This window comes from Mobula hypostoma, chromosome X1, assembly GCF_963921235.1.
Source record: "Mobula hypostoma chromosome X1, sMobHyp1.1, whole genome shotgun sequence".
NCBI classification, from domain to species: domain Eukaryota; kingdom Metazoa; phylum Chordata; class Chondrichthyes; order Myliobatiformes; family Myliobatidae; genus Mobula; species Mobula hypostoma.
The window spans coordinates 30,536,775-30,551,386 of record NC_086128.1 but is presented as its reverse complement, the minus strand read 5'-3'; the positions used below and the strand labels follow the sequence as shown (position 1 = coordinate 30,551,386).

General features: G+C 41.0%; 1 protein-coding gene across 1 annotated transcript in view; it reads right to left on the bottom strand.

Annotated features, from left to right (window-relative positions):
- Positions 1-13,474, bottom strand: part of tbx21 (T-box transcription factor 21) — a 38,374-nt gene extending 24,900 nt beyond the window's left edge. The window contains exon 1 of the mRNA XM_063038009.1: positions 12,793-13,474. Coding sequence (XP_062894079.1) covers positions 12,793-13,319 — 527 coding nt within the window. The 5' untranslated portion in view covers positions 13,320-13,474. The remainder of the gene's footprint in view (positions 1-12,792) is intronic.
- Positions 13,475-14,612: the final 1,138 nt, after the last annotated feature.

Here is a 14,612-nt window from a genome sequence, read left to right as displayed (position 1 = left end):
TTCTGTGACATTTTGTGTGTTGCTCTGGATTTTCTGCATCGGCAGAATCTCGTGTTTATGAATGATTTTCCTGATCTGTGGAGAGGAATCCTGAGAAATATTTTGTTTATTATCTTCATAAATTAACAGGGAGTAAGATGGCACAAGTGCAAGGACTTAACTTACAGATGATACAAATTTAAATGAAAAGTAGTTGGCAGGGTATAAAAAGTCCAAGATAGGAACAGGTGGATTTGAATAAACATGAGGCAGGATGCAACTCAATGCGGAAAAAAACCATGTGGTTCAGAAGGAAACAAAATTACACAGTGGCCACTTTATTAGGTACACTTCTATAGCTACTTGTTGCAAATATCTAATCAGCCAATCATATGGCGGCAACTCACTGCATAACATTCAGTCGTTGTTCAGACCAAATGTCAGAATGGGGAAGAAATGTGATCTAGGTGACTTTGACCGTGGAATGATTGTTGGTGCCAGATGGAATGGTTTGAATATCTCAGAAATTGCTAATCTCCTGGGATTTTCATGCATAACAGTCTCTAGAGTTTGCAGAGAATGCTGCAAAAAACAGACAAAAAAAAATCCAGTGAGCGGCAGTTCTCTGGGTGAAAACACCTTGTTAACGAGAGAGGTCAGGAGGATGGCCAGATGGGTTCAAGCTGACAGGGAGGTGACAGTAACTCAAATAATCATGTTGAAATGTTGCAACAATGGTGTGCAGGAGCACCTCTGAATGCACAACACGTTGAATCTACAGCAGCAGAAGACTATGAATGTATACTCAGCAGCCACTTTATTCGGTACTTCCTGCACCTAATACCTAGGTAATTTGATCTGGAATTTAAAGTCTAACCTTAACAGTGGTAACCATGAAGCTACTGGATTGTCATAAAAAAAACCTATCAGCTTCAATAATGTAATTGTCGCTACCGAAGAACAAGTGTCACGTCACATAAAACAGTGATAATAAATCTGATTCTGATTTTGGGGCGTTAGGAGCAGATGGTTGGTGCACTAACACACTCTGGCCTCCAGACCCACAGGCTAAATGCTGATAGCACTCTCAAATGGCCAGGCCTAGCATTGCTAAATAACATCAGAAATTAAATGTTATTGAACTGAATTAAGCGACTGTTTCTTTCTCCACTGATACCGCCCGACTTGCTGTGTATTTCCCGCATTCTCTACTTTTTATTTCACACTTCCATCACCTGTGGAGCCTTGGGCCCTTCATTCTGATGCCACCAAAACCAATGGGTGCCTCCATGGGCAGCTGACCACCACCCCACTGGAACCGCAAAGTATTTGTTCTCTGTGCCGTCCATCAATTTGTGTTAATTCTACATTAATCCCATTTAATACCCCCACGTTCTCAATACCACAACCCTAGATTGTAGCACTCGGAGCAATATATAGAAGCTAATGAAACCACCAAACTATAAACACAAGAGATTGTGCAGACGCTGGAAATCTTGAACAACACACACAAAATGCGAGAGGAAATCAGCAGGTAAGGCAGCACCTGTGGAGGGAAGTAAACAGTTGCTGATGAAGGGTCTCAGTCTGAAATGTCAACTGTTGCCTGATTTGCATTTTGCGTGTGCTGCCCTACCAACCTGCATGTCTTTGGGAGGAAACCGGAGCACCCAGAGGAAACCCACGTGGTCACATGGAAAACCTACAGACAGCACCCAAAGCATTAGCACCTGTCCAACGTGTGACATTCTTCACAATCCTATTTTAACAACACAGGTAACTAAATGAATTAAGCACCTTGCCTCTCTATGAGGATGTCTCTGCCTTCCTCCCACAGGAGTCGGTCTGCCAGAGTCATTCAGCATGGAAGCAGGTCCGTCTGCTCAGAATCAGAATCAAGTTCATTATCACTGACATGCCATGAAATTTGTTGCTTAGTGGCAGTGGTACAGTGCAGTACATAAAATATGTTATATATTACAAAAGATTCAAGATTGTTTATTGTCGTTCGTCAGTACCCAAGTGTAAAGGGGAACAAAGTGATTGTTAATTAGGATCCAAGGCAGCGTAAAAACACAACAAAGATAAAGAACACAGTTAAAAAACACTATAAATATAAAAGTGATCCTATAAAGCACAGTGAACAAGTAACTGCCATAAATGTACTATATATACACACACACACATACACACATTTTATCTTCTCAAATAAAATACAGCTTTTCATGATAAGTTATTGCTTTGTAACTCATTCCTCTTTTTAACTTATTTTTGCACAGTTAACAGATTGTTGCTTAGTCTTTTATCAACACTAAGGACTTTCTCTGATGTGGTAACGTTGCCGATAGCTGCAGTTTTGAAGATTGCAGTGTGTAAGTGCCAGTGTAAGTGGATATGAGGTGTTGAGGTTGAGCGACCTGAATAATATGTAGTACAGCACTTTCTCCCTGGATCTGACCCTTCACTTCCCATCCCACCCTCTCCTCCCACCCCTCCAACTGCCTCCTATCAGAAACACAGCCGACATTTATAAGCATCTCTCCAATCCTTGTGTCTGTCAAAGAAGTCATTCTATGTGTATGAACCAAAGCTCATCATGGTCTTGACAAATCAGGTGTCTATGAAACTATCAGTACTTTTCACAGCAGGTCAAGGATCATGAAGCCATTCACTTGGAATGAATGCACAGAACCTTTGGCCTCCCTTGACATTATTGTCCAAGATTGTTTCACAGCGTACATGGAATACGAAGGGGAGGTAGGGGAAGGGAGGAAGCTATAGTAATCAGGGCCTCAGAACAACCCACCCACCACCTCAACCATGATTATCCAAAACAATAAGTTTCATAAATATGCACATCCATAAAATAGTGTGTGTGTGTGCGTGTGTGCGCTTGGTGATTTTTGTTTCATCGTCTGACCGCTGTGGCAGCTGTACTCAGCAGTTTTGTCAAAGAAATAGATATCTTCAAACTTTTCATGACCAAGGGACTTTTTCACTCTAAAAACCAGGGCTTGAACAAGTGAAGTAAAAGTGATCAAGCACTTCTGTGCTAAACCGTGATTTTCTGATGTTGAAACTGGGTGCTGCGATCCCTCATTTTCCTTCTCCGGCTGGTGAGGTCATAACTATCCCCAGGGTTGCAGGTGGGCACTTCGATTTGCTCGTCACAAGGGTCTCGGTCTGAACTTTGGCTGTTTGTTCCTCTCCACAGATGCTGCCTGACCTGCTGAGTTCCTGCAGCATTTTCTGTGTGTTAACAAATCCAAGGCTTAGCTTTAGGGACCTGCACATATTTAGCAGCTGTGGCATCATACAGTTTACTTTTAACTTGAGTCGTAAATGCATCTTACTATTTGTGTTATATGTACGGTGCACCTTGGTCTGGAGGAATGTTTGGTGGTATGCATGAATTGAATGACAATAAATTTGAACCTGAATTTAGAAATTACTATGCAGGGTAGCTATTCCCTCTTGGGGAATTTCCAGAGCCCAGTGATCTATCCCTAAGCTGACATATAATTTTACATCCTGTATGAAATGCTGTATTTTTTTTTAAATTTTGAACCATTTATTGAAGAGATCTGATACAAGACTGCTGATAATCCCTGTCACCCATTAGTAGGTCACTGAAAACAAATATCAAGCATCGATTACAATTAAAGGACATGGATATAAAATTAGGATTGAAAGACAATTAAAATTACAAGAAAAAAATTTGCACAAACTCACCAAGATTTAGGAATTTTCTTGCTTGAGAAATAGCACACAGAGCACACCTCAGTTTATTTTATCTATTCCAGTTTACCCTCTAAACTGTTGTGTAATGTGTGGCTTCTAAAACCAAACGTTATCAAATACTGAAAGACACCATAGTCATACGTTGTCATTTGAAATTTTGCCTTTCTAAAGTGGAATTTATTTCATATTTATTGCAGCTTGAGGAAATGTTGCTAAGAAGCTGGGTCTCATCATGCTCCAGGGCCAAGAGTACCGTGGCTCATTGAACAGGTTTATAAACATGTCCTCTGACAGCACAGGGGTAACACAGAGTTCAGCTACTCCCAGAACACCAAGATGCGCTACTACTGAACTGGCGAACATCTCAGTGAGGCCAAGAGAAGGCATGTCCTTTAACACTCAAAACTGAAAAACAATCATAAAGTTTTCTCCAGAAAAACACAGCAAGACATGATCTCACTCACACTTCCATTCATAAACAACACACAAAAGAGTTTGAGTAGCAAGAGATAAAAAGAGAAGTGGAACAAAACTGGCAGTGCAGAAGAGACATCCTGAAATAAGCAGAAACCGCTGCAAATAGACAGCTTCTCAAAAGGCAGCTTGAACATTTAAAAATCAAAGGACTTATCCAAAATGTTAACTATGTACTTCCTGCTAAGGTATGACACGTGAAAATTATCACATTTCAGCATAAAATCTCCCATTGCAAATCTACTCCCCTTTAAGAAGTATATTCTGGGTGTAAATTGTCCCAACAAATTAAGGTGTGCATTTATCTGGAGCTAATGGTATACAATAAGCAAGACATGACACATGTTAAGCATGGTTGCTGTACATTAGATGCTATAAATATAACATGGAGGAGTGGTTCAGAGTCTGATACTACAATAATCATTTTCACATAATTAAAATGGCTCCTTGCCTACCACACACACACCAATATTGCACAGACTAATAGGTTGTAATGAGAAAATGGCTGCAGGCTTCCTGTACATGAAGACCTTCAATGGCATTTAATTAATATTTGGGTAGGCTGGCCTAACAGGTGCTGAGTTAACGAAAAATCCAATGGGCCAGCTTCTTGAACATGCATGCGTATTTCAATTTGTTGCTTGTATGAGTGTTGATATGAAAGTGATGGAAGTAAAAACCCAAAGTAAATTTATTATCAAATTATGTATGCGTCACCATATATCACCCTGAGATTCATTTTCTTGCAGAAATTCACAGTAGACCTATTCTATTTGCAGATGTAGTCAGAAAATAGTTTAAAGATAGCATTTACAATTGCAAACAATTTGTTCTCCTTACCGGTGTTGGGTATCTAATTTACTCTATTTTCAATAGCAAACAAAAGAAAGCTTACTTTAAATAAAGGTCCAAATATACACTTAGTGACCAATTTATTAGGTGCACCTGTACACTTGCTCATTAATGCAAATATCTAAACAGTCAATATCATGTGGCAGCAACTCAATGCATAAAAGCATGCAGACATGGTCAAGAGGTTCAGCTGATGTTCAGACCAAACATAAGAATGGGGAAGAAATATAATCTAAGTGACGTTTGACTGTGAAATGGTTGTTGGTGCCAGACGGGTTGGTTTGACTGTCTCTGAAACTGCTGATCTCCTGGGATTTTCACACACAACAGTCTCTAGAGTTTACAGAGAATAGTGTGAAAATCAAAAAAAAAACATTTAGTAAGCAGCATTTCCGAGGGTGAAAATGCCTTGTTCAAGCTGATAGGAAGGTGACAGTATCTCATATAGCCACGTGTCACAACAGTGGGGTGCAGATGAGCATCTCTGAACATACAACACATTGAACCTTGCAGTGGATGGGCTGCAACCTCAGAAGACCATGAACATACACTCGCTGGCCACTTTATTCGGAACAAGAGGTACCTACCAAAGTGGTCACTGAGTGTATATGGGAAAACTTTACAATATATAATTTCACTGTACATGAGTATGATGCAAAAGTCATTGAAAATTTCATTAAAAATCACTGAAAATTTATAAGTTGCAATAATCACTTCAGACATTATGTAAAAGATGCACCATCATTCCGTCTGGTAAAAACGGGAGGGAATAAATTTTCTGAAATGCCATTATTAATAATCACTCATAATATTACATAATTGAAAGCGGTCCTGAAGAAGCCGCAGACTGCATCCCTGACCAGAGCTCAACTACAGTATTACAGTCAGAGCAACCTCTGGCGAATTTGCGCTCAGCACCCTTTACTTTGCTGCTACTGGGCAGTTCCTTCCTGTAATATCCCACCCAGTGAATCTGGCCAAAAATTGGCTACGTGTAAACGTTGGCTCATTTGTTAAGGCCTGCTAGCCAGCCAAATCCTACAGCAATACTTGACAACATATTGCTTAAGTGGACACAGCGCATTCCATTACAGGTCAAGACCACCCCACCAGTGAGCACATTTACAAGGAGCGCTGCCACAAAAAAGCAGCGTCCATCAACGAGGACCTGCACCATCCAGGCCATGCTCTCTTCTCTCACTGTTACCATCAGGCAGAATGTACAGGAGCCTTAGGTCCCACACCACCAGGTTCAGGAACAGTCAATGCCCTACAAATATCAGGCTGCTGAACCAGTGTGAATAACTTCACTCACCTCAATGCTGAACTGATTCCCAGTGTACTACATGAGGACATGGTGACATATACTAAACTTTGATAATAAATTTAATAATGATAATGATTTCATAATGACTTAGATATTGGATTTTCCTGATCCTAAATGGTGCAGACATCATAGATCATGCAGCGCCCCTTTAAACTCTAAATAAATTGATGTGATTTAAAAACACATGTTGAATAGACATGCTTTTATGCTGCCAGTTATGCTTTCACTGTGTAAAAAAATTCAAACACCTTTGTGACCTCCTTCCCAGAGCTGGGACTACTCAGTCCAAATAATTTATTCAGGACAGGACCTCCTGGCCCAAATAGCTTGTTACAATGCCATAAATTCTATGTAATTCAATGAAAAAGAGGCAGTTAATCATAATGTAATTGGAAAGTACATCAAATTAAATAATGCTCTTCAATGGCAAGCAGAAATTTCACATCAACTCACTGCTTTTGTGGATACCTTAAGCCACCATTTTGTGCATAGCAAGATGCAACTCACTGCAATGACAACCTGCTTTTATCTATTGGCCAGAACATCAGGCACGCTAAACTGCCTCTCCTAGACTTTCCATGGGATCCAAACACCCACAGGAACCATGACCAAACCATGCAGATCAGATAGTTCATGGTACGCCTATTTAGAGTAAATTAAATGTTTGAAGTAAACTTGCTGTATAAGATAGAGTTTGCAATGCTTAAAATACTCCTATCATACATTGAATTGACATGAACTCTGCAAGCAATACACAAGGGAAGCCTCTTTTCCTCAAGGAGGAATGAAGTTTATTCATAGCGATAGCTACTTGTTAGCTACAGGTAGAAAACTGGCTTGAGAATGAACTGTAGACTGAGCCGTCGGAATCTCCATGTGCATCTCAAGCATTTAGGCTTCAATCATCATCATGTAAGCACACAGAGAGAAATATTTTCTGCTTGCTTTTTCTCTAACCATAAAAGATGTTTCGTTATTCTGGTTACAAAACAATAAGACGTAGGAGCACAACTGGGCCAATCAGCCCATCAATCCATCATGGCTGATTTATTAACCCTCAACCCCATTCTCCTGCCTACTCCCCATAACCTTTGATGTGCTGACTAATCAAGAATCTATCAACTTCCGCTTTAAATATACCTATTGGCTTGGTGTCCACAGCCACCTGAGCCAATGAATTCCACAGATACACCACGCTCTAGCTAAAGAAATTCCTCCTCACCTCCGACCTAAATGGACGTCCCTCTATTCTGATACTGTGCCTTCTGGTCCTAGACTCACCCACTATAGGAAACCATCTCTCTACATCCACTCTATGTAGGCCTTTCAATATTCAATGAGAACCCCTCTCATTCTTCTAAACTCCTGTGAGTTCAGGCCCGGAGCCGTCACACGCTCCTCATTCATTAACCCTTTCGTTCCCAGAATCATTCTCTAGACCCTCTCCAATGCCAACACATCTTTTCTTAGAAAGCTGGATTGATTTCAATCAGCCCACTTTGCCTTTTAAGGGTAAGGTTCTTAGCAGATGAAGCAGACAGAACTTGCAAAGGATGGGCACACAGTAGACACCATCCACAACACTCCAATAACGGAAAACAGAGTGTGAAATGGGAGCAAATGTAGGAAAAGTGCACTACAGCATGAAATGGTAAATCATTTAGGCTGATCGAATGCAAAATTGGTTTAAAACTAAACCAGAAGGCACCAATATTGCATGTAATTCTCTGGGAAAAATGTCAGGTTTGCTTATTAAATGAGCAAAATGTACATTAGAATATTGGGAACTAAAAAGTTACATAACTAAAACATTTTTGCTTGGGATGCACAAAAATGCCAGTTCAAACAGGGAGATATTTGAACAACCAAAGGGCACTATCTTTTGAAAGAGTATGTTGTGGACAGAGTTTTTTTTCACTTTTGGGTGGCTATGAATAAATTGGGCGATTTCTTTTAAGAGTGGAGAATTAAAATAAACACCCACACTTTTAAGAAAATATGATCTCAGTTCAATGAATCATCTCCTGGTTACTCATTTCAACTGGGTCTGATCTGATGCTGGTTGTGGTAGAGAGAAGGGAGATTTGCTTTTTAGAAACAATTCCACACCATTTAATCCTGTTCCTTGCTTTATTTCAAATGCTCAATGCCCCTTGGAAATTGAAGTAGTTCTCCCCCGCCAACCCACTTACCCCCGCCCCTTTTACTCAGTGGGAGGCCCAGTAGTTGGCGGTTATTGCAGTTTTCTGCAGAAACAATTTGACTACACTGCTGTACGTGGAGTCTCTTTGCCGACTTGTGGTTTCTGATATTTATTTCCGTAAAAATGAAGATGAAAGAACACAGTTAGGTTAAACACACATATGGCGAATGCAACTTGCTGAGACCTCTGCAAAATGAAAACAGCACAAGGAATTCCTATAGAGTATGTTAACACACATGCACCTAGAGAGGTACGGAGAGGAAAACTCACAGAATGAGAATAAAAATAAATCTCTCTCTCCCTATTTCTCATACATTAAAAATCAGCTAGAGAAAAGCTGAGGAAACAATAAACAGGAAATATGCAGAGGGAGATGGAGTGAGAGAGAGATCGTAAATAAAGAAAAGCGCACTTCGGACAGGGAGGTGTAAAAATAGAGAAAAAAACAGCCCACCCTTATGGGAGAAAGGAAATGTAGGCGATACCGACACAAGTGAGAGAACAGAGGAAGGAGACAAAGGTGGAGAGGGAAACTGAGTCAGGGAGCATGAGTGCGGAGAATATATAAATATCGACACACAAAGGCAAAAATAGGCATGAAGAGAAAATATATTCTTAGAGGAAATGGATTAAAGGAGAGGGAGAAAGGAAGCGGCAGACAATAGCAATCGCAAGCAGTTTAATTTCTCTCCCAAAGGTGTTTGAAAGGGTAACTTCACACATTTTCTAAATGAGGAGGTGGTCACTTTTGACAGCCTCGTCTTCGCCCTTGTATGTTTTTGTTCAATGGGTTGATTCCACTGCAAATATTGCCATGGAGAAATTTACAAAAAATCAAACCTTACTTAAAAATGGAACTTGTCATAAAGACAAAGACAGCGTATTCTTCTGCTGCACTTCATCTGCACTTTCCTCTAAACTGAGTTGCTTGGGTTGATTGAATGTAACAACGCAATATTGTAATTAAATACTCTAAAAATCCCTCAGAATGTAGCCAAGCAGTAACTATTTCACTGAAATGGAACCCGAAAATCTGTACCTTATCAGTTTAGGGAGAAAAGTATATTTTTTATTTTATGCATTCTGCACGTTAACAGGTACATCTCCCAAAAAGATAGTTTTCGTATTACGGGGGGTGGGGGGTGGGGGGGGAGGGGAGGGGGTGTTCTTTCTTGCAATTGAATCCCTTTCCTAAATCACAACTAACTAGGATTGCAAATACCATCTATGAGTTTATCTTCTGTGTTTCCTAATAATTTAATAGCAATATCTTATGGAGCACTTTTCATAAAAACAATGAAGTTCAAAGTGCCTTACAATATATAACGCGCAAACATGAAAGTAAAAGGCAAAATGATGTAGTTAAATGCCAGGTTAAATAAATGGGCTTTGAGCTGTAGTTTAAAATTGACTGAGTCTGCATCCCTTCTAGTTTTAGGTATTGAGTGCCACAGTTTAGGAGCTTAGTTATAAAGAAGATGACCTGCCAATTTTGTTCGTTGAGTTAACCCATTCTACCGACACAATTACAAAAAGAATTGGACTCTCCTTCCTTTCTTATCAGAGAGGGGAATGCACCAGGACTCTCTCCCAGCCCCGATTAACCTGCCCAGCTATACATTTGATGTTTGACGAGGAGAGAACCGAACTGGGTTGAGGTGGCCATCTCCCCTTTTGCTTTGGAAGACCTGGATGCTTCTTATTCCTGCTGCACGCGAGACACGGTTACTTAACAAGTGGAGAGCATCTGTGGAAAGAGAGTTGACATTTCAGATTGGACTCAAACCTGTGAACGTTAATATCTCTCTCTCTCTCCAGAGAAGCTGCCTGACCTGTTGGATGTTTCCAGCACTTACTGTTTTAATTGTAGAGTTGTAGCGTCTAGTTTTTTTTTCCCACAGTATCATTTTGCCGTGGTTCGCTGAATATACCTGGGAGAATAGACTGGCAGACTTGAAAAGTGTACTGTGAATTTACAATTGTATAGTTCTGCTGAACAATACTCTATAAACAGTTACAGCATGATTGAACAAGTATTAGTGAACCAGTCCCCAACTCTTCACCGCTGGGGGTTGTCAGGTCTGACTGCTATGATTAGCTATCATCAATTCCATTGACGAACACAATCCCCAACGTTGGAGCAGGCGAACCGGATACAACGCGACAAAGCATGCAGCTGGTAGGATTTTCTCGTTATTTTCTTCAAGTTAAGGCCGACGTTCCTAACTCTTGTTGAAACGCGTCTGCTGTATCCTCCAGCACCTCTTCCTCAGTACACAGCTCCCCCTGAATCTTGTACTGATCTAATAGTCACTTGGCAGTCAATCTCAAACCCATGGCTAGACCACATAACGTGCAGATTGACCGCTGAACATGTACGAACACACACTCAGGCTAATAATCGTTTGCAACCTTCAAGTTCATTCAGACGTCCACCCGACCTGACAATGGCGGAACCCGGTGGAATTTAAAACTGCTAGTACGGATTTGCCTTAAACCCCCGGCTGACATTTGTACTGTTCTCTTACTGCAGATAAGAAGTCACCGACCTGAAACGTTCTCTCTCTCCACAGATACTGCCTGACCCGTTGAATATTTTCAGTATGTTCTTACTTGTATTTCATACTTCCAGCAAGTTTTTTTTTGCTGTTTAAATCTTCAGATTCGTGCATACTGCGTATGTATCATGGCCAAAAAATATGTAGTTTTGGAACTAACTTCCCTTAAACTTTAAAATTATCCTCGATCGCATGAAATTCGCTGGCGCTGTAATCCCAAGTGACAGGTGTGAATTCAGAGGCCACTTTCCCCTCCCTATATCGAGCAGATCGCATGAGAAAACAGCGATCAGAACAGAATGAACGGCCACCTGCACCCTGCCGTAGAAACGGTTTTGTAAAAGTTTGAATATGTTTCAGACTCGGAGGAGGCAGGGCAGACTGGAGGTTGGGGGATCTACGTTGCCGGGAAGAGTCGCTGTAAGCACTCAAACCACCAATCTTTTAAAAAAAAATACTTGTCACTTCAGCAGGGTGGTCGTATCGCGGACTGTCTCCGCGCAGTTATTAACCCTGCCTGTCTGAGCATTCTAAATTTGCGCAGTGAATTGAAAAGGTATAGTTTTCAATCCAGGTTTTCTCTAAACGGGCCGTTTCCAACACCGGTGGATGGAAACCCTTGGCACTATTTTGAAGAGCGGTACAATTACCCCCGAGTCCTGGTCAACGTTATCCCAAGCATCACTGAAACGTTTTTTATTGAGGGATCTGTTTCATTCACAGCTAACCTTTCTATTAAGGATAAGCGGAAGAGCGAATGATTCTAAAGCAATCTCTTTCACCAAACATACTGCATCACACCCCTGACACTTTGATCTGATCTGAATTTTCTTACCAGCTAACTAAAGTGAAGCTGTTCTGATGGCGTTCCCTGTTCCTGAAATTCACACTTTAACCTAAGGGGCAACATGCGGGGTTCAAAAATTTCCTAGCGTTGGAAAACGGGTTGAAGACTATTGGTTATCTTGACATCGGTTAACCCGCTTTGCAACGCAGTGGCCTGCAAGTAATACAGTCCCGCGTTAATAGAAACCTCAGTGTAAAATCTCTTGTGCAGGGGGGAGGGAAATTAGTTTTGAAAGGAAGGGTGTGCATAACGCTCGCCAAAAATACAACCCGGAAACTAGCAAGTTCTGACGGGTGCGGTGCCAGAACACACTTTAAACCAAAACATACTTATTTTAAAACCCGATTTTTCTTATCCACATGTAATTTAGAGAGAGAGAGAGAGAGAGAGAGAGAGAGAGAAAAAACTCTTATAATGTAAAAGCGGAAAGAGATTTTCATGTTTGGAAACCGCACACACACGGTGTAATTCTGAAACTGGAGCTTTGGTTTAGATCAGTTCTCGTTTAACCTCAGGTGATTCTTAAAAGTAATTGGATGGAGCGTTTCTAATAAGTACGGGGGCAATGAAGCTACAGGAATCAGCGTGAACAGTTTCCAAGTTTTTCCTGAAATCTAGTCTGTTTGAAACAGCCATCTCCAAATGGCATTTCCCTCACGGGAAGTAGCTTATATTTCTAATTAATCAACTTCATCTGCAGTTTTTATTCAAACGCTCTCTAGTCAATTCGATATTTAATCTATTATTTCCCCTAGACACCACAACGGTCTGGCTCTGAGGGTGAGAGGGCGCCCGACGTCAGTTTACCCACCTGCCTTGTTTGGTGATGATCATCTCCGTCTGATGCTTGTGAAATTTAGTCCAGAGCTGGTAGTTGCACAGCATAATCTGCACCTTGCCAGATACCTGCAACCCCGGCACAGAGCAGAGGGAAGTCCGCTGGAAGGAGTGAGCATAGGGAGCAGAGAAGGAATCGGTGCTCGTCGCGTAAACCTCTGTTCCCGGTGTCGGGTAGCTCGGCGCTCCGGGGACCTGCGATCTATTGGCAGTATAAGGACAGTTAGGCAGTGCCGGTGTCAAATACCTGCTGGAGTTACCTACAGCGATTCCGGTGGTCGAAATGTGCTGGCTCGGGTACGGGAGAGGGACAGAGTCCGGGGTGCTCTGACACTGGTCTCCCATTAAATAGAACCTGTCCTGCATTCCATATCTCAGCTCTTGGTAGTCTTGCATCGGTTTATTCCTCTCGGCTTCTTTGTTGAAGTTCTCGCTGGACTCTGGCTGGTTCAACATGGTGATGGGAAAGTTGGAGCCGGAGTCTGGAGTCGATCCTCCCATGGACTGAACAGAGAAAGGGAAGGAAAAAATGTAAACTTTAAAAAAAATAACTGATCAAAGTTTCTTGGTGCTACTGTAACGTGGGATAATGTCCATCACGGTGTCTAAACTCTTGTCTAAGTCTATCAGGTACCAGCTCCTATTAAAGATTACACTCTGCTGCCCCGGGCTCTTTCTACAACGATTCGTTCTGCGCTCTTGGTAGTCATAGCAGCATGCGTCTCATTGGTTTAGCGTCACTCGCAGAGAGGACGCTGATTTGCCCAAACCCCGCCCACGACGAATGGGCGAAAGGAAATCTCGGTTGTATCGAAGACAGGAGTTGTAAAAATGTGTGGCAAGAATTTAAGAATATTTTTATATAAAGCATTACCCCGCAAATGCCTGCAGTGTCACATTGAAAAGCGAAGTGAGGTTTAGCTCACTGTATGTAATTGGACAAGTGATTGAAGAGGACCGAGTTGTAAAAATATGGGGATTATGTATCGCGGGACAAAATTGGGCAAGTCTTTTAAATAGTCGGCGCAAACATCTTGAGCCGAATGGTCAACTACCTTTTAAAAATTGGTTCTTACTAAAAAGATTGCATGTCAGATAAACTTCTGAACGTAATCCCAGCCCAGAATTTTTGAGATTTAATTTTTACTTTAACAGGCATGAGTCATTTCGCTTATTCCGTCTAATATTCCGCAGTCGTTAGAGCATCCTTTTTGATTTTATATACTGAAATATTTAAATCCATTTTGTACACCGGGTACTGGCGAATAATTGAATTACCCTAATAAATTTCATAATTTCTGGATTTTAATTCAGAAAAAAAATACGGGAGTGAATGTTGAAAATGCCATCTTACACTTTGAGTGAGATAACATTATCAGTGAAAATAAATCAAGGCAGTGTTCGCATACAAAAGCGGGGAATCATCCTTTCCTGGAGAAGAAACGGTATCTAAATCAGGGGAGGGGAGCGGGAAAACAAATCGACAACCAAAAAGTGCCCGAAAATATTTTTTAAAAACACCATGCAGTTGCTGGAAATCTGAAATAAAAACAGGAAATGCTGGAATCATTCAGTAAATCAGGTAGCATCTACGGAAAGAAAAACAGAGTTGGCATTGAAGGTTGAAAAGCTGATGGACAAAAAATAATTTATCATTTTACTTACAAATTTTGAGATTGTCTACTTGCAGATCTGGGTAAATGAAATCCCTTCTAAACCCACTTCCCCGTTAACTCATACAAGAATCACCTTTACAAATTACGGTTTTAAATCGGTATCGTCAACATCATAGTT